This window comes from Entelurus aequoreus, linkage group LG10, assembly GCF_033978785.1.
Source record: "Entelurus aequoreus isolate RoL-2023_Sb linkage group LG10, RoL_Eaeq_v1.1, whole genome shotgun sequence".
Lineage (NCBI taxonomy): Eukaryota > Metazoa > Chordata > Actinopteri > Syngnathiformes > Syngnathidae > Entelurus > Entelurus aequoreus.
The window spans coordinates 7,132,638-7,154,514 of NC_084740.1; the positions used below are offsets into that span (position 1 = coordinate 7,132,638).

General features: G+C 39.2%; 1 protein-coding gene across 1 annotated transcript in view; it reads left to right on the top strand.

The window, feature by feature from the left end:
- Nucleotides 1-304: 304 nt before the first annotated feature.
- LOC133658199 (transmembrane protease serine 5-like) overlaps nucleotides 305-21,877 on the top strand; it is a 29,835-nt gene continuing 8,262 nt past the window's right edge. Inside the window, 5 exon segments of the mRNA XM_062059938.1 lie at nucleotides 305-443; nucleotides 5,863-6,001; nucleotides 12,772-12,852; nucleotides 15,592-15,705; nucleotides 16,769-16,904. Coding sequence (XP_061915922.1) covers nucleotides 441-443; nucleotides 5,863-6,001; nucleotides 12,772-12,852; nucleotides 15,592-15,705; nucleotides 16,769-16,904 — 473 coding nt within the window. The 5' untranslated portion in view covers nucleotides 305-440.

Genomic DNA, 21,877 nt, shown 5'->3' on the forward strand with positions numbered 1-21,877 from the left:
TGACTTTGGTGTTGAGAGACAATGGCTTCATTCAGAGGCCAAATGGTCGGGCACAGATGGGGTTCAAGACTTTTCAACAATCGCCAATCATGACCTTTCCTCTGGACCTACAAACTGTCGAGCCTTGTCTGAATATTGTCACAACAGCCGGCTTGTAGCATCTGTGCAGATGCTCCAACCTCCCCCCCACACCTGACAAAGACCAGGTTCAGTTTGGTCTCTGAGGCCTCATGACCCCACCTCCTGTGGCCAAACAACACGCTCATTCACTGCACCTCTGCTGACCTCATTGTCTAGTTATGAAGGGAAAATCCAGAGTTGCATTTTGTTAAATGGTGCAACTGCGGACACCCGACTGACAGTCCACTCCGGGTCTGCAACGGGGCTCCAGATGAGCGCACACATCGGGGCGGTCACTCGCGACGGCACAAGCAAACAAAATGGTAAGAAAAATGACTCGCATGTGCTTATCATTCAACTGCTGTATGCGTCGGTATATAAACACGCAGCTTTGTCTCAGTTTGCATGATTGATATTGTAAGTATCTCAAATTACCTCAAGCGGCATCTGTATTGTTTTTGAGTCACATGCTCATTCCTGTGGTGACAAATGACCTATTTAGCAACACTTGCACAAGAGAGTAGCATTGATTTCACTGGAAAGTAAAATCAAATAAATTGACTAGCATCTAAACTAGGGCTGCAAAGGGGTGGGACGTTTCCGGTAAATTTCCGGAAACATTCCGGAAATTTACCACGAGAAGTTAAAGGCCTACTGAAAGCCACTACTACCGACCACGCAGTCTGATAGTTTATATATCAATGATGAAATCTTAACATTGCAACACATGCCAATACGGCCGGGTTAACTTATAAAGTGACATTTTAAATTTCCTGCGACACTTCCGGTTGAAAACGTCTTTGTATGATGACGTATGCGCGTGACGTCACGGAGAGAACGGAAGTATTCGGACCCCATTGGATCCAATACAAAAAAGCTCTGTTTTCATCCCAAAATTCCACAGTATTTTGGACATCTGTGTTGGTGAATCTTTTGCAATTTGTTTAAAGAACAATGAAGACTGCTAAGAAGAAAGTTGTAGGTGGGATCGGTGTATTAGCGGCGGACTACAGCAACACAACCAGGAGGACTTTGAGATGGATAGCAGACGCGCTAGCCGCCGACCTCACCTTGACTTCCTCCGTCTCCGGGCCGCCGACCGCATCTACGATCTGGTGAAGTCCTTTGTCGCTCCGTCGATCGCTGGAACGCAGGTGAGCACGGGTGTTGATGAGCAGATGAGGGCCGGCTGGCGTAGGTGGAGAGCTAATGTTTTTAGCATAGCTCTGTGAGGTCCCGTTGCTAAGTTAGCTTCAATGGCGTCGTTAGCAACAGCATTGTTAAGCTTCGCCAGGCTGGAAAGCATTAACCGTGTAGTTACATGTCCATGGTTTAATAGTATTGTTGATTTTCTGTCTATCCTTCCAGTCAGGGGTTTATTTCTTTTGTTTCTATCTGCATTTGAGCCCGATGCTATCCCGTTAGCTCTGTAGCTAAAGTGTTTCGTCGATGTATTGTCGTGGAGATAAAAGTCACTGTGAATGTCCATTTCGCGTTCTCGACTCTCATTTTCAAGAGGATATAGTATCCGAGGTGGTTTAAAATACAAATCCATGATCCACAATAGAAAAAGGAGAAAGTCTGGAATCCAATGAGCCAGCTTGTACCTAAGTTACGGTCAGAGCGAAAAATGATACGTCCTGCACTACACTCTAGTCCTTCACTCTTACGTTCCTCATCCACAAATCTTTCAACCTCGCTCAAATTAATGGGGTAATCGTCGCTTTCTCGGTCCGAATCTCTCTCGCCGCATTGTAACAATGGGAAAATGTGAGCAGCCCTTCCTCCTGTGACGTCACGCTACTTCCGGTACAGGCAAGGCTTTTTTTTATCAGCGACCAAAAGTTGCGAACTTTATCGTCGTTGTTCTCTACTAAATCCTTTCAGCAAAAATATGGCAATATGGCGAAATGATCAATTATGACACATAGAATGGATCTGCTATTCCCGTTTAAATAAAACAATTTCATTTCAGTAGGCCTTTAAACTCGGGAAGTTTGGAAATATTGACCATTTTTTGATTACTCAAAGTTGGACACCGTCCATGGGAATTAATGGGAATAAATGTGGAATTACAATAATGATATATTATTGGGCACTTGTCTATATGCTGCTGCATCTTTGTGGCATTTTTGACGTAGCTCTTTGCACAGTATTTGCAAATGTACACCGCCTTTCTGCCTACATTGGTTGGGGTGAAATGTCTCCACACATCAGATGGTGTACGTGGCATTATTCTGTTTGTATTTATTTATTCTTGTAAAACACTAATGCAATGCCACACACAGATATAAATAGTCAGCTCAACAACTGGAGTAGTGTTTAAAAATAGTTTACTGATGGACAAATGAATACAAAATAGGCTCGATGAATAAATGAACACTCAATCAGCATGCTAAATTAAACTATAACCTACATTCTTGTATGACAACAGAATGGCTAGCAGAACAGAAGGCAGAGGAAACTACCGAATTTTTCGGAGTATAAATCGCTCCAGAGTATAAGTCGCACCGGCTGAAAATGCATAATAAAGAAGGAAAAAAACGTATGTATAAGTTGCACTGGAGTATAAGTCGCATTTTTGGGGGAAGTTTATTTGATAAAATCCAACACTAAGAATAGACATTTGAAAGGCAATTTAAAATAAATAAAGAATAGTGAACAACAGGCTGAATAAGTGTACGTTATATGAGGCATAAATAACCAACTGAGAACGTGCCTGGTATGTTAACGTAACATATTATGGTAAGAGTCATTCAAATAACTATAACATATAGAACATGCTATACGTTTACCAAACAATCTGTCACTCCTAATCGCTAAATCCCATGAAATCTTATACGTCTAGTCCAGTGGTTCTTAACCTTGTTGGAGGTACCGAACTCCACCAGTTTCATATGCGCATTCACCAATCCCTTCTTTAGTGAAAAATAAAATGTTTTTTTTTTCAAATTCAAGACAAAGTTATATGATTTTTTACTGGTGCACAAATTGAACCGTGCATGAACATCACCTTGTTCAAAGAACAAAACCAACAGTGCATGAACTCACAACAAATTACACACCTGCAAATCAGTGTGACTTCTGCTGTTGCCGTATCCAAAATATGCCGATAGGGAGAAGTTTTTATGTACACGATGAGTCGGGTGTGGCTTGACCTCCGCGGCGGAGGCTCTACCGAACCCCTGAGGCCGACTCACCGAACCCCTAGGGTTCGATCGAACCCAGGTTAAGAACCACTGGTCTAGTCTCTTACGTGAATGAGCTAAATAATATTATTTGATATTTTACGGTAATGTGTTAATAATTTCACACATAAGTCGCTCCTGAGTATAAGTCGCACCCCCGGCCAAAATACGAAAAAAACTGCGACTTATAGTCCGAAAAATACGGTACACGTTCGGATTTAGTATTTGCTTTTTGAACTTTACAGATCACAAAAAAGGTCAATTCGGATCGCTAACGTTGTTAGCATAAATGAATGGGATTTAACAGAGAAAATTAGCATCACGTCTAACAGAGAAATATTTTCGGTTCATTATGAGACTGTGGTGGTAGATAAACCTAGCTAGCTAGAGATATTGGCCCCAAAATCATTGAACAAGTACAGGAACAGCTAGCTAGCTAGCTTGAGTGGAAGTCTGCTGGAGTAGTCTACAGTCATACAGTAACAAGCAATTACACCTCTATTACACTTAAATACCATAGATCAAATATACAAACCCCGTTTCCATATGAGTTGGGAAATTGTGTTAGATGTAAATATAAACAGAATACAATGATTTGCAAATCCTTTTCAACCCATATTCAGTTGAATATGCTACAAAGACAACATATTTGATGTTCAAACTCATAAACTTTATTTTTATTTTTTGCAAATAATAATTAACTTAGAATTTCATGGCTGCAACACGTGCCAAAGTAGTTGGGAAAGGGCATGTTCACCACTGTGTTACATGGCCTTTCCTTTTAACAACACTCAGTAAAGGTTTGGGAACTGAGGAGACACATTTTTGAAGCTTCTCAGGTGGAATTCTTTCCCATTCTTGCTTGATGTACAGCTTAAGTTGTTCAACAGTCCGGGGGTCTCCCTTGTGCTATTTTAGGCTTCATAATGCGCCACACATTTTCAATGGGAGACAGGTCTGGACTACAGGCAGGCCAGTCTAGTACCTGCACTCTTTTACTATGAAGCCACGTTGATGTAACACGTGGCTTGGCATTGTCTTGCTGAAATAAGCAGGGGCGTCCATGGTAACGTTGCTTGGATGGCAACATATGTTGCTCCAAAACCTGTATGTACATTTCAGCATTAATGGTGCCTTCACAGATGTGTAAGTTACCCATGTCTTGGGCACTAAAACACCCCCATACCATCACACATGCTGGCTTTTACACTTTGCAACAATCCGGATGGTTCTTTTCCTCTTTGGTCCGGATGACACGACGTCCACAGTTTCCAAAAACAATTTGAAATGTGGACTCGTCAGACCACAGAACACTTTTCCACTTTGTATCAGTCCATCTTAGATGAGCTCAGGCCCAGCGAAGCCGACGGCGTTTCTGGGTGTTGTTGATAAACGGTTTTCGCCTTGCATAGGAGAGTTTTAACTTGCACTTACAGATGTAGCGACCAACTGTAGTTACTGACAGTGTGTTTCTGAAGTGTTCCTGAGCCCATGTGGTGATATCCTTTACACACTGATGTCGCTTGTTGATGCAGTACAGCCTGAGGGATGGAAGGTCACGGGCTTAGCTGCTTACGTGCAGTGATTTCTCCAGATTCTCTGAACCCTTTGATGATATTACGGAGCGTAGATGGTGAAATCCCTAAATTCCTTGCAATAGCTGGTTGAGAAAGGTTTTTCTTAAACTGTTCAACAATTTGCTCACGCATTTGTTGACAAAGTGGTGACCCTCGCCCCATCCTTGTTTGTGAATGACTGAGCATTTCATGGAATCTACTTTTATACCCAATCATGGCACCCACCTGTTCCCAATTTGCCTGTTCACCTGTGGGATGTTCCAAATAAGTGTTTGATGAGCATTCCTCAACTTTATCAGTATTTATTGCCACCTTTCCCAACTTCTTTGTCACGTGTTGCTGGCATCAAATTCTAAAGTTAATGATTATTTGCACAACATTTTTTTTTTTTTTTATCAGTTTGAACATCAAATATGTTGTCTTTGTAGCATATTCAACTGAATATGGGTTGAAAAGGATTTGCAAATCATTGTATTCCGTTTATATTTACATCTAACACAATTTCCCAACTCATATGGAAACGGGGTTTGTATTTACCCCAGTAATATCATCAACACTTAACTGACTGGATGAAGCCCTTGGGCTCAAATACTAGTTTGGCCTCAATAGCCCTGCTGGGAATTATCTATGCATGCGATGGAGGAATGCACAGTGCAGGGTTGAAATTCTACTGAATTTGCATTAAATCAGGTTGTTTTAGCTAATAAGCATGCTGCAGGATCTAGCATGTTGCATTCAATGTTTATTCCCATTAATTCCCATGGAAAGTTTCCAACTTTGACTATTCCTGGAAATTTGCAACCCTAATCTAAACAGTCAGACTGTCAATACGCTTGTCATAGAAAACATCTGCTACAAAGGGTGAGCAAGGCCTGGAATTAAAAAACAAATAACATCATGACCTGAATAACAATAAGATCATTAAGAACAGCAGCCAATGATGATGTCCTGTGATGTGCTTGCTGACGTTCTGACAGAATCCTGACGGAGACACATTATCGGTGATTGAGAATACGGCGGCCATCGGCCATCCCTTCCGCTCAGAGGAGGCATCAGTCGTGCAACAAAGCGAGGCAGCGCAGAACTGCTTTAAAGGCTTTCAGACCACACCGCACAGTAAGTGCCTGTCATAATGGCTGATCACCAACTAACAGCAGCTAAAACTTAATTGAGCCTGAACCTGGAGGCTGTCCTTTCATCACTTGTTTGCAGGGAAGTATAGAAACTGAGCAAACATTTCACAAAAAAGCAGTGATTTTTTGTGTTTTCATCTACAACTTTAGGGTCATGTGTACACTCATAAAAAAAGAAACATTAGATTAGCTGTTAGTAGGTTGTGCAGATCTCCTGTACATCATATTTTTTTTCTGGAAAATAGGGTTTATGACTATGAACGAGAAATGGCATTTAAAACATATTTCGTTATCAAGTATCTCCAAGTTGTGTGAAATACTAAAGAGAAGCTGCACTTTTTTAGGGCTTTATTCTATTATTCACAATCCCTATGTAAGACAAGAACACACGTCTCTTTTTTATGCATTCTTAGTCGTAAAATACAGCAAACAATGGGAGTACTCTATTGCGCCCATAAAGCTCTCTAAAAACACATCAAAACACCACCAACAATACGCCATTAACGGTGCATCCGGAAAGTATTCACAGCGCTTCACTTGTTCCACATTTTGTTATGTAACAGCCTTATTCCAACATGAAATTAATTCATCCATCCATCTTCTTCCGCTTATCCGAGGTCGGGTCGCGGGGGCAGCAGCCTAAGCAGGCAAGCCCAGACTTCCCTCTCCCCAGCCACTTCGTCTAGCTCAGAGGTCACCAACGCGGTGCCCGCGGGCACCAGGTAGCCCGTAAGGACCAGATGAGTAGCCCGCTGGCCTGTTCTAAAAATAGCTCAAACAGCAGCACTTACCAGTGAGCTGCCTCTATTTTTTAAATTTTATTTATTTACTAGCAAGCTGGTCTCGCTCTGCCCGACATTTTTAATTCTAAGAGAGACAAAACTCAAATAGAATTTGAAAATATAAGAAAATATTTTAAAGACTTGGTCTTCACTTGTTTAAATAAATTAATTTATTTTTTTACTTTGCTTCTTATAACTTTCAGAAAGACAATTTTAGAGAAAAAATACAACCTTAAAATGATTTTAGGATTTTTAAACAAATATACCTTTTTACCTTTTAAATTACTTCCTCTTCTTTCCTGACAATGTAAATCAATGTTCAAGTAAATTTATTTTTTTTATTGTAAAGAATAATAAATACATTTTAATTTAATTCTTCATTTTAGCTTCTGTTTTTTCGACGAAGAATATTTGTGAAATATTTCTTCAAACTTATTATGATTAAAATTCAAAAAAATTATTCTGGCAAATCTAGAAAATCTGTAGAATCAAATTTAAATCTTATTTCAAAGTCTTTTAAATTTCTTTTAAAACTTTTGTTCTGGAAAATCTAGAAGAAATAATGATTTGTCTTTTTTCGAAATATAGCTTGGTCCAATTTGTTATATATTCTAACAAAGTGCAGATTGGATTTTAACCTATTTAAAACATGTCATCAAAATTCTAAAATTAATCTTAATCAGGAAAAATTACTAATGATGTTCCATTAATTATTTTTTTATTTTTTCAAAAAGATTCGAATTAGCTAGTTTTTTGTTTGAATTTTGAATTTTAAAGAGTCGAAATTGAAGATAAACTGTTTCAAAATTTAATTGTAATTTTTTTCGTGTTTTCTCCTCTTTTAAACCGTCCAATTAAGTGTAAATATAATTAATTATTAATAATAACATCGAGTTAAAGGTAAATTGAGCAAATTGGCTATTTCTGGCAATTTATTTAAGTGTGTATCAAACTGGTAGCCCTTCGCATTAATCAGTACCCAAGAAGTAGCTCTTGCTTTCAAAAAGGTTGGTGACCCCTGGTCTAGCTCCTCCCAGGGGATCCCGAGGCGTTCCCGGCCCAGCCGGGAGAGATAGTCTTCCCAACGTGTCCTGGGTCTTCCCCGTGGCCTCCTACCGGTCGGACGTGCCCGAAACACCTCCCTAGGGAGGCGTTCGGGTGGCATCCTGACCAGATGCCCGAACCACCTCATCTGGCTCCTCTCCATGTAGAGGAGCAGCAGCTTTACTTTGAGCTCCTCCCGGATGACAGAGCTTCTCACCCTATCTCTAAGGGAGAGCCCCGCCACCCGGCGGAGGAAACTCATTTCGGCCGCTTGTACCCGTGATCTTGTCCTCTCGGTCATAACCCAAAGTTCATGACCATAGATGAGGATGGGGACGTAGACCGATCGGTAAATTGAGAGCTTTGCCTTCCGGCTCAGCTCCTTCTTCACCACAACGGATCGATACAGCGTCCGCATTACTGAAGACGCCACACCAATCCGTAAGTCGATCTCACAATCCACTCTTCCCTCACTCGTGAACAAGACTCCGAGGTACTTGAACTCCTCCACTTGGGGCAAGATCTCCTCCCCAACCCGGAGATGGCACTCCACCCTTTTACGGGCGATAACCATGGACTCGGAATTGGAGGTGCTGATTCCCATTCCAGTCGCTTCACACTCGGCTGTGAACCGATCCAGTGAGAGCTGAAGATCCTGGCCCAGATGAAGCCATCAGGACCACATAATTTGTAAAAAGCAGAGACCTAATCCTGCAGCCACCAAACCAGATCCCCTCAACGCCTTGACTGTGCCTAGAAATTCTGTCCATAAAAGTTATGAACAGAATGGGTGACAAAGGGCAGCCTTGGCGGAGTCCAACCCTCACTGGAAACGGGTCCGACTTACCAAGCTCTGACACTGATCATGCAGGGAGCGGACCGCCACAATCAGACAGTCCGTTACCCCATACTCTCTGAGCACTCCCCACGTCCTTAAAACTCTACGAACAATACCCCAGAGCAGGAAACTTTTACAGGAAAATACCAAACAAAACAGGAAAAGCCACCAAAATAGGAGCGCAAGACAAGAACTAAAACACTACACACAGGAAGACACCAAAAAACTCCAAATAAGTCACGGCGTGATGTGACAGTACTTTGAGACAAGAGCTATAGTCATGCATGGTTGGTTATGGTTTGAATTCTTATCTAACTAACAGCTGCTGAGTTTCATTTTTTAATGTTTTCTGCTGGTGGTGTGCCTCCACATTTTTTCAATGAAAAGCCCTTTAGAAGCATTAAAGATAAGCTGACTCAATTTAAGATCTTGAATAGATTTTTTTTACATCTTCTCAGCTGTTTAAAATCGGTGTAGTAGACAGCAAGTTATGTATGAAGTGTCGGGTAGCCGAGGCAACCCTTGTTCATTTATTGTGGGAATGTCAGAGAATAAAAAAGCTATGGTTGAAAACAACAAAAGAAGCAATCACATTCCTTAATATAAACATCCCAATGACACTGCAAACTTGTATTCTTGGGGATCTCCATCAATTTAGTAACGTGTCATCAAGGAGTAAAAATGCATTTCCTTCAATATGCAGAGTAACAAAAAGGGTAATATTAGAAAAATGGATAGATGTTGACAGTCCAACACATTCTGACTGGTACACACAAGCTATGGAGATGATATCAGTAGAAAAAACTGCTTTTAGTTGATGTAATAATTAGGGAGAAATGCTTTAAAATGTAATATCGGAAATTATCGGTATCGGTTTCATAATTATCGGTATCGGTTTCAAAAATTAAAATGTATGACTTTTTAAAACGTCGCTGTGTACACGGACGTAGGGAGAAGTACAGAGCGCCAATAATACTTTGCGTGCCGGCCCAATCACATAATATCTACGGCTTTGCACACAAACAGCCATACAGGTCACACTGAGGGTGGCCGTATAAACAACTTTAACACTGTTACAAATATGCGCCACACTGGGAACCCACACCAAACAAGAATGACAAACACATTTCGGGAGAACATCCGCACCGTAACAAAACATAAACAGAACAAATACCCAGAACCCCTGGCAGTACTAACTCTTCCGGAACGCTACAATATACACCCCCCGCTACCACCTACCCCCCACCTCAACCCCGCCCACCTCAACCTCCTAATAGCATGTCCCAAATTCCAAGCTGCTGTTTTGAGGCATGTTAAAAAAAATAATGCACTTTGTGACTTCAATAATAAATATGGCAGTGCCATGTTGGCATTTTTTTCCATAACTTGAGTTGATTTATTTTGGAAAACCTTGTTACATTGTTTAATGCATCCAGCGGGGCATCACAACAAAATTAGGCATAATAATGTGTTCATTCCACGACTGTATATGTCGGTATCGGTTGATATCGGTATCAGTAATTAAGAGTTAGACAATATCGGGATATCGGATATCGGCAAAAAAGCCATTATCGGACATCTCTAATTATAATGAGTCATATATTGGAATATGGCATCCATTATTTAAATTTGTTTTAACTATTAAATGAACCAAAAATATGACTTATTTTATCTTTGTGAAAATATTGGACACAGTGTGTTGTCAAGCTTATGAGATGTGATGCAAGTGTAAGCCACTGTGACAACATTGTTAATTTTTTATTTGTTATTTTTTTTATTAATGTCTAATGATGATCACTGATGGTTTGGTTTTGGAATTGCATTGCATTATTATGGTATTGTTGTGTACGGTTTTGTTGGATTGCATTATTATGGTATTGTTGTTTATTGTTTTGTTGGATTGATTAATAAATTCATTAAAAAATTTAAAAACTAATTTAAAAAATGTGCCTTGGCTCTAAAAAGGTTGAAAAACACTGCTTTCGAGTGCTATATAGGCGGAATAAAGCAACTCCCCTTAGCTTCATTGTTAGCTGACTTTTGCTAGTGTTTAATTATGAGTCAGAATGCATAAAAAAAAGAAAAACATATGTGTTCTGGTCTTACAACAGCATTTTGTTCAGGAGAGAACACACAGAAGATAATACAAATAATAACAGAAGAAATTAAATTAAAAAGATGGTTTGACAAAAACAGACTATCGTTGAATCTCAGTAAAACTAAAATAATGCTATTTGGTAACAGTAGAAGAGAAAGTCAAACACAAATACAAATAGACGGAATAGAAATTGAAAGAGTAAATGAAACCAAATTTCTAGGTATAATGATTGATGATAAATTGAACTGGAAATCTCATGTAAAAAATATACAACATAAAGCAGCAAGAAACACGTCAATAATAAATAAAGCAAAATATGTTCTAGACCAAAAATCACTTCATATTCTCTACTGCTCACTAGTGTTACATATCTGAGTGACTGTAGAAATATGGGGAAATATTTACAAAAGTACACTTCATTCACTAACGGTGTTAAAAAAAAAAGATCAGTTAGAATAATACATAATGTTGGATATAGAGAACATACAAATCCTTTATTTATTGAATCAAAGATACTGAAATTCCACCACATAGTTAATTTGCAAAGAGCTAAAATTATGCACAAAGCAAACTATAACCTGCTACCCAAGAATATACAACAATTCTTCTCAAAAAAAGAGGAGAAATATAATCTTAGAGAAAAATGTACATATACATTCACTGTACAAACACACATACACATTCTGTACATATACATACATACACTCATGCATATAATCATGTTTCATCAAACATATATTAATGTTGTTGCCCTAGGGTAAACTGGGTATAACACATGGCACACTGGCAAAGCTTAACCTATTGTTACTATAACAATCTACAAGGTTAATGTAGGTTGCTTCTCTTTCTTCCCCTCCATTTTTCTGCATTCTTTCGTATCTCAAGTTATCATTATGTATATGTATTGTTGCATTTGAACAACTGTATTGTTGATAATAGAGGTAAATTATTGGTATTGTTTATTATCAATAGCGCTATTTCTATTGGTATTTGTATTGCTCCATTTGTAGTGTAATAATGCTCATTGTCATTTCTATATTATTCTTTATTTTCGCTAACTGCTTATTTGCTATTACTTTTACCATCATATTTGTACATGTTGTATTTGCTGATGTTGCTCTATTGCTGTTGTTGTATTTGCTGTTGTTGTTTTTGTCTCTCTGTCTAATCCCCCTCTTTCCCCCACAATTCCCCCCTCTGTCTTGCTTCTTTTCTCTTTCTATCCCCTCCTGCTCCTGCCCGGCTGCACCAAATGATAATATAAATACATTTAATAAAGTCAAATACAAATAAGGCAACAAGAGAAGTATCCCACACTTCTCTTTTGTAAAGTAAATGTGTACAGCCGATACGGGCATCTACATCAACTATGTAAAAAGCCTGAGAAGCTGGACAGGACAAAAAAAAAAAAAAAAAAAAGAGAAAAATCTAATTTAAAACATTTGTACGCACGTACAACACTTAAGACCTTCAGTATATCAGTATGTGGAATTAAATGATGGAATGGATTAAGCAAAGCAATCAAACAATGTACTAATATGATCCACTTCAACAAACTCTTCAAGCTTAAAGTGTTTACAAAGTACAAAGAAGAAGAACCATGATAAACATTCTGAATGTATTTCATCCATCCATTCATTCTCAAAACAATCTTACTTATCTCATCATATGAAACATAACTTACTTCACCAATTATTTTCTATTTATTTACTGTGAGTATTTATGGAGTATATCGTGAATAAATTGAGAACAGGAAGAGAACAAAAGTTTTAGCAACTGTTATGTAAAGGAAAAGGGGTAGGATTAAATAAGCTCTGCTTCTTCCTACTCCTTTTCCAACATGTTGAAAAGAGAAACTGGAAATTGTGATGTATCATGTTGTATGCATGCATGTTCCAAATAAAGTCAAACTCAAGTCAACATAAACAAGTGCAGTCCCCTTCAAGGAGGGGGACTGAAGGAGCAGAAAGTGTAATAACTGCCTACTCTAGCTCACAGGCTGCTGAGGATGCTTGCCGCCGTGTGTCTACTTGGACTCCTGGGAGGTTTGGCTGTCAGTGTCTGGATTTTAGGTGAGTGTAATTGTACTGCATAAAAAAGAACCCAGTTATCTTTAAAAAAAAAAAGCTAAGAGCCGTTTTAGTGCACCACAGTAAAGCCGACCGGATTGATGCTCATATAGAAAACTACACTGCAAAAACTGAAATCTAAGTAAAATGAAATATGTCAAATAAAGGTGATATTTGCTTATTTACTGTCTGATAAGTTAATTCTTCTCCCTAAGCAGATTTTATGTTAGAGTGTTTTACTTGTTTTAAGGGTTTTGGTCCTAAATGATCTCAGTAAGATATTACAGCTTGTTGCTGAGATGTTATGACCTATATTGAGTAAAACATGCTTGAAACTAGAATATCAACTGTTGTATCATCAACACCCACAAGTATAAAACTACTTTTTTAAAGTAATCCTTTCTTAATTCAAGCATGAAAAAAAAATCATGATTTTGACACGAATGTGTGTCATAATTAAAACAGATGACAGCCAAATGGACTTTGCGGTTTTATTTTCAATGAAACAATAGAAAATGCGTACTCATATAGTAGTACAGTTGGCACAGTACAGTAAACTGACAGTAATATTTAAACATTTAACATTTCAAACAATTTTGAACAGAAATAGTTCATGCACATTCAGATAAATTCTTCAAAATTACAATAAAAAAAAATGGGCCGGGGGCCGGGCTGTATATATGCGCACTAATTGACTGAAAGAGCACGCACTTGGCGCGATGATGTCATGTTGTCGATGGAAAAATGCATCTTTAGACCATATGATTTGCCTGAGCGGCTAGGAGACCCCGAGAGTAACAAGCGCTTGCCTTGTTGCCTTTCCATTAAGAACAATAAATTAGTTTTTAGTATAAGTTTGATGGTTTCAAAAAATGTAATGCCGAGCGCATATCATTATGTCAAGATAATGGCACTAGCATTTACTTTATTTAAGAATATTTTTCAAATATTGAGCAAAAAGGTCTCTCTTTTTTTTTCTACTAAGAAAAGTGCACTTGTTATTAGTGAGAATATACTTATTTGAAGGTATTTTTGGGTTCATTGAGGTTAGCTAATTTTACTTGTTTTGGAAAGTCTTGACAAGCCGAATTTTCTTGTTCCATTGAAAGATAATTTTGCTTAGTTCAAATAAAATACCCCTAATTTTTTGTATTAATTTATTTTCTTGTTTTTGAACACTGACTTTTTGCAGTGTAGTCTTCTTAATAACAAACTTAAAGGCCTACTGAAATGATTTTTTTTAATTTAAACGGGGATAGCAGATCCATTCTATGTGTCATACTTGATCATTTCGCGATATTGCCATATTTTTGTTGAAGGGATTTAGTAGAGAACATCGACGATAAAGTTCACAACTTTTGGTCGCTGATAAAAAAAAGCCTTGCCTGTACCGGAAGTAGCGTGACGTCGCAGGTTGAAGGGCTCCTCACATTTCCCCATTTTTTACACCAGCGATTCGGACCGAGAAAGCGACGATTACCCCATTAATTTGAGGATGAAAGATTTGTGGATGAGGAACGTGAGAGTGAAGTACTAGAGTGCAGTGCAGGACGTATCTTTTTTCACTCTGACCGTAACTTAGGTACAAGGATTCATTGGATTCCACACTTTCTCCTTTTTCTATTGTGGATCACGGATTTGTATTTTAAACCACCTCGGATACTATATCCTCTTGAAAATGAGAGTCGAGAACGCGAAATGGACATTCACAGTGACTTTTATCTCCACGACAATACATCGGTGAAGCACTTTAGCTACGGAGCTAACGTGATAGCATCGGGCTTAACTGCAGATAGAAACTAAAGAAATAAACCCCTGACTGGAAGGATAGACAGAAAATCAACAATACTATTAAACCATGGACATGTAACTACACGGTTAATGCTTTCCAGCCTGGCGAAGCTTAACAATGCTGTTGCTAACGACGCCATTGAAGCTAACTTAGCAACGGGACCTCACAGAACTATGCTAAAAACATTAGCTCTCCACCTACGCCAGCCCTCATTTGCTCATCAACACCCGTGCTCACCTGCGTTCCAGCGATCGACGGCGCGACGAAGGACTTCACCCGATCATAGATGCGGTCGGCGGCCGGGAGACGGAGGAAGTCAAGGTGAGGTCGGCGGCTTGCACGTCTGCTATCCATCTCAAAGTCCTCCTGGTTGTGTTGCTGTAGTCCGCCGCTAATACACCGATCCCACCTACAGCTTTCTTCTTTGCAGTCTTCATTGTTCATTAAACAAATTGCAAAAGATTCACCAACACAGATGTCCAGAATACTGTGGAATTTTGAGATGAAAACAGAGCTTTTTGTATTGGATTCAATGGGGTCCGAATACTTCCGTCAACGATTGACGTCACGCGCATACGTCATCATACATAGACGTTTTCAACCGGAAGTGTGGCGGGAAATTTAAAATTGCACTTTATAAGTTAACCCGGCCGTATTGGCATGTGTTGCAATGTTAAGATTTCATCATTGATATATAAACTATCAGACTGCGTGGTCGGTAGTAGTGGCTTTCAGTAGGCCTTTAATAAAAGACTCTTCAATTCACTCTTGATAATGGATTTGGGTAAATGATAGGGTGTAGCCAATCAATTATGTTTATTGCTGACTGTTTCTTAATTTGACAATCTAATTTAATTGCACTTTTGACTTAATGCCGTTTTAATGATCAGATGCATTTCATTATCTTAATTTACGTTACTGACAACTGAACTATCTCACCACTCTTGTAGTCAAGTTTCTTTTGAGGCCGTCGTCCTCTCACCATTTGGTAGGACTCGGGGACACAAAGGACACGCCGTTCTGCAACGTGACGGACGACGCTTCCATTTCCGACCCCAGGAAAGGTCTGTTTTACCTTCCTTTCTTCCCTGCTAATTGGCGGCGAGATTCTGTTTCATTGTCAAATAGGGGGAAAAAGAAGAAGCCGTGACGAGCAGTGAAGTTCTTAGCAGGGGTCACAGTTCAGCTCTCAATTAAATTTCAGCCAAAAATTACCATTCAAAAGCCCCCATTTTACCCTGGAGACTTGCCCATTGGCTGGCATGAACACATGTAATGATCATTTGTGCTTATTGGACTACATTACCATACAATAGATCAGGGGTCGGCAACCCGCGGCTCTAGAGCCGCATGCGGCTCTTTAGCGCCGCCCTAGTGGCTCTCAGGAGCTTTTTTAAAAATGTATGAAAAATGGAAAAAGATGAGGAAAAAAAATAATTTTTGTTTTAATATGGTTTCCGTAGGAGGACAAACATGACGCAAACCTCCCTAATTGTTATAAAGCACACTGTTTATATTAAACATGCTTCACTGATTCGAGTATTTGGCGAGCGCCGTTTTGTCCTACTAATTTTGGCGGTCCTTGAACTCACCGTAGTTTGTTTACAAGTATAACTTTCTCCGACTTTCTAGGACGTGTTTTATGCCACTTCTTTTTCTGTCTCATTCTGTCCACCACACTTTTAACGTTGTGCGTGAAGGCACAAAGGTGAGTTTTGTTGATGTTATTGACTTGTGTGGAGTGCTAGTCAGACATATTTGGTCAGTGCATGACTGCAAGCTAATCGATGCTAACATGCTATTTAGGCTAGCTATATGTACACATTGCAGCATTATGCCTCATTTGTAGGTATATTTGAGGTCATTTAGTTTCCTTTAAGTCATCTTAATTCAATTTATATCTCATGACACACTATCTGTATGTAATATGGCTTTTAATTTTTTGCGGCTCCAGACAGATTTGTTTTTGTATTTTTGGTCCAATATGGCTCTTTCAACATTTTGGGTTGCCGACCCCTGCAATAGATCCTTTTTTTGCTCTCCTCAATCAATTCGCACTCACGGAGGGTTCATCAAATGTTGGCCGAGAGCCTGCATTGGGAGGGATTTTCAATCAATCAGGTTCAGTGTTTTACAGGATCAGCCCAGAGAACTCCCTGCTGGAGATCCAGCTCGGAAAGCTGCTCGCCTGGTTACCAGTGTGCTATGAAAGATGGAACTCCTCGCTGGGAACGCTGGTCTGCAGGCAGCTGGGTTATCTGAGGTACGTCTGCTCCTGTCGGCGTGATCTCATTACTGAACTCGTCTCTTGAAAGTCGTGCACGGACTCACAAATCACTGTACCATTCCAGCTGAAAACTGCCGAAAGGTCTCTGCTCTGATGGGAGCGTAATAGAAAATCCAACAAAAAAGTGAAGCATTAAAGGCCTACTGAAAGCCACTACTAGCGACCACGCAGTCTGATAGTTTATATATCAATGATGGAATCTTAACATTGCAACACATGCCAATACGCCCGGGTTAACTTAAAAAGTGCAATTTTAAATTTCCCGCGAAATATCCGGCTGAAAACGTCTATGTATGATGACGTATGCGCGTGACGTCACGGGTTGAAGCAGACATTTTGGAATAGCACAGTGGCCAGCTTAAGTCGTCTGTTTTCATCTCAAAATTCCACAGTATTCTGGACATCTGTGTTGGTGAATCTTTTGCAATTTGTTTAATGAACAATGAAGACTGCAAAGAAGAAAGCTGCAGGTGGGATCGGTGTATTAGCGGCTGGCTGCAGCAACACAACCAGGAGGACTTTGAGTTGGATAGCAGACGCGCTATCCGACGCTAGCCGCCGACCGCACCGATGATCGGGTGAAGTCCTTCGTCGCGCCGTCGATCGCTGGAGCGCAGGTGAGCACGGGTGGTGATGAGCAGATGAGGGCTGGCGTAGGTGGAGAGCTAATGTTTTTAGCATAGCTCTGTCGAGGTCCCGTAGCTAAGTTAGCTTCAATGGCGTCGTTAGCAACAGCATTGCTAGGCTTCGCCAGGCTGGACAGCATTAACCGTGTAGTTACAGGTCCAGTGTTTGGTTCGGTGTCTCCTGATAGTAGAAGTAAAAGTAGTATTGTTGATCTTCTGTCTATCCTTCCAGTCAGGGGCTTATTTCTTCTGTTTCCATCCGCAGTTAAGCACGATGCTATCACGTTAGCTCCGAAGCTAAAGTGCTTCACCGATGTATTGTCGTGGAGATAAAAGTCACTGTGAATATCCATTTCGCGTTCTCGACTCTCATTTTCAAGAGGATATAGTATCCGAGATGGTTTAAAATACAAATCCGTGATCCACAATAGAAAAAGGAGAAAGTGTGGAATCCAATGAGCCAGCTTGTACCTAAGTTACGGTCAGAGCGAAAAAAGATACACCCTGGCGTCCTGCACTGCACTCTAATCCTTCACTCTCACTTTCCTCATCCACAAATCTTTCATACTCGCTCAAATTAATGGGGTAATCGTCGCTTTTTCGGTCCGAATCGCTCTCGCTGCTGGTGTAAACAATGTGTAGATGTGAAGAGCTCTTCAACCTGTGACGTCACGCTACTTCCGGTACAGGCAAGGCTTTTTTTATCAGCGGCCAAAAGTTGCGAACTTTATCGTCGATGTTCTCTACTAAATCCTTTCAGCAAAAATATGGCAATATCGCGAAATGATCAAGTATGACACATAGAATGGATCTGATATCCCCGTTTAAATAAGACAATCTCATTTCAGTAGGCCTTTAAGCTCCATTTTTAATAGATGGAGGGTATGTCATTCACTTCACCAAATAAACGCTTTAGCTACAATTAACTTATCCAAGGTAATAAAAAAAACAAGGAGGCACAACAAGGAGGCTGTAATACCGATACTATGAACATCATATGTCAGAGTAGCTGTCATTACACCCCATTTGCAGACCAGAAATGGTATCTGTAAAGCCAAAGTTTGTGGTAGAGCTTTCTAAAAAAGCAATTAGAGTAGATGTGGAATCCATACAACTGATTACAACTTTTAAGGCAAATGACAATAATATAAATATTAAAATTATATTATAAAATAGGATAGTAAGATGAAAAGGATTGACACTGGAGGCAGCCATATCGGTCTCAATTAGGGCTGGGCGATATGGCCTTTTTTTAATATCTCGATATTTTTAGGCCATGTCACGATACACCATATATATCTGGATATTTTGCCTTAGCCTTGAATGAACACTTGATGCATATAATCACAGCAGTAAGATGATTCTATGTGTCTACATTAAAACATTCTTCTTCATACTGCATTAATATATGCTACTTTTAAACTTTCATGCAGAGAGGGAAATCACAACTACGTCAATTGAGCAAAAGTGTATTTATTAAACAGTTATTAAGCAGTGGCACAAACATTCATGTCATTTTCAAAACAGAAAGTGCAAGATTGTCAGAGACATTTTAAGTGCACTTTTGTGCATGATGTCACACAAGATATTTCAATAAGTGTCAAATAAAAATGAGCTGCATAATAGGAAATCAAATAAGTGTATGTCCTTCACTATGTGGTAGGTTCCTGCGGACGTTATCTCCTTCTGTTATCTACTTCTTGATATCTGTTATCTCCTTATCTCCAAATGGTTGCCTCTGCATTTTGTTGGTGTGGCACCAAACGGAGATGTTGACATGCAGACTTTCAAGCACTCTTCATTCTCTAGCGGGTGACTTTTCAAATGATGCTACATATTAGCAGTAATGCTACTTTTTGTAGCAACGCTTTTGCCCCACACTTGACAAATTACGGTTGTCTGTTCGACATCTTCCCGCTTGAAGCCAAACCACACTGCAAAAACTGAAATCTAAGTAGGGTTAAATATCTCAAATAAGGGTGATATTTGCTTATTTTCTGTCTGATAAGATAATTCTTCTCACTAAGCAGATTTTATGTTAGAGTGTTTTACTGGTTTTAAGGGTTTTGGTCCTAAATTATCTCAGTAAGATAATACAGCTTGTTGCTGAGATGTTATGACCTATATTGTGTAAAACATGCTAGTAGAATATCAAGTGTTGCAAAGCTGTGTCATCAACACTCACAAGTATAAAACTACTTTTTTAAAGTAATCATTTCTTATATTAAGCATGAAAAAAAAAACATTTAACATGTGACATTTCAAACGATTTTGAACAGAAATAGTTCATGCACATTCAGATAAATTCTTCAAAATTACAATTTAAAAAAAATTGCCTTGTTGCCTTTCCATTAAGAACAATAAATTAGTTTTTAGTGCAAGTTTGCTGGTTTCAAGAAATGTAATGCCGAGCGCATATCATTATGTCAAGATAATGGCACTAGCATTTACTTCATTTAAGAATATTTTTCAACATTTTGAGCAAAAAAGTCTCTTTTTTTTCTACCAAGAAAAGTGCAGTTGTTATTAGTGAGAATATACTTATTTTAAGGTATTTTTGGGTTCATTGAAGTTAGCTAATTTTACTTGTTCTGGAAAGTCTTGACAAGGTAAATTTTCTTGTTCTATTGGCAGATAATTTTGCTTAGTTCAAATAAAATACCCCTCATTTTTGTATGTTTTTTTCTTGTTTTTTAACACTGACTTTTTGCAGTGCACCGCCAGACCGCTGTTTTTCTTGGGAATTAATTCTTCCTTCATTTGTTACCAGATTCGCACTTGCTTTCTCTCGTATTACCACTCGCACCACAGCTAACGTTACCCATGCCGCTACCTCTCTGCTCCGCGAGGGCGTGTACGTATGTGACGTATGTAAGAAGGTGCGCTTGTTTTAAGTCTCTGTGAGAAGGAGAGACAAGAAAGAGTGATAAAAGCCTGTAGTGTAATGCCTGCAGCTAAAAGCAACTGCGTGAGAACGTATACTCGGATATCACGATATAGTCATTTTCTATATCGCACAGAGACAAACCCGCGATATATCGAGTATATTCCATATATCGCCCAGCCCTAGTCTCAATGCAACATTCAAAGGGGAAGGAGGCTGGCTGACAGCAGATACTAGAATGCCCAAATAAGTATGTCCACCACACTGTGAACTCACACTGTCCACTGTTAAAAAAAAGACTGAAAAACAGAGAGGTCATGCTGAAATGCATGGACCTCATGATTTGACGCTTTGGCGTTGTTTAACACAAATATCCAAATTTGTAACAACATTTATAAGTCAGAAAGGTGGAAAATCATTGGTCCCTACTAAGCAAAACTAACTTGTCTCACCTTTTGGCACCGGTTTTGGTGTATTTTGGGGGTTACTGCTCCGAGCGCCCCCACTACCACGGGGACCACGCTAGCCTTGACCTTCCACATCCGTTCCAGCTGCTCTTTCAACCCTTGGTACTTTCAGGTTTTTCAAACCGAAAATAAAAATAAAAACATGGGAGGTATGGTGGAGATATTTTTAAAACCATCTGCTCCCAAACATGTCGTTTGGAATTTGAGGTTTTAGTGACCTATTTTGCCCCAGTTACGTCAGCAGATATCTCCATATATGGTAGAGGTTTACCTAAAGAGCCTTGCGTGAGTCCGCCATTTTAATCCAGTTGTAGTCAATAAGCATACTTGCCAACCTTGAGACCTCCGATTCCGGGAGGTGGGGGGTGGGGTGGGGCGTGGTCGGGGGGGAGGGGGGGGGGGGCGGTGTTGGAGGCGTGATTAAGTATATTTACAGCTAGAATTCACCAACTCGAGCATTTCATACATATACATATATATACATATATATATACATACATATATATATATATATATATACACACATATATATATATATACATATACATATATATACACATATATATATATACACATACATATATATACATATATATATATATATATATATATATATATATATATATATATATATATATATATATATATATATATATATATATATATATATATATATATATATATATATATATATATTATTATACATATAAATAAAAGAAATACTTCAATTTCAGTGTTCCGGAGGCTATCCAGTAGATGGCAGTATTGTCCTGTTTGAGAGTGTCACAACATTGCTGTTTACGGCAGACGGAAACATGACTGCCGTTGTTGTGTGTTGTTACCGCGGTGGGAGGACGTTAATGAAACTGCCTAACAATAAACCCACATAAGAAAACAAGAACTCGCCCTCGATCATTCTACAGTTATAACGTGATTGGGCAGGCACGCTGTTTATATCGTGGGAAAGCGGAC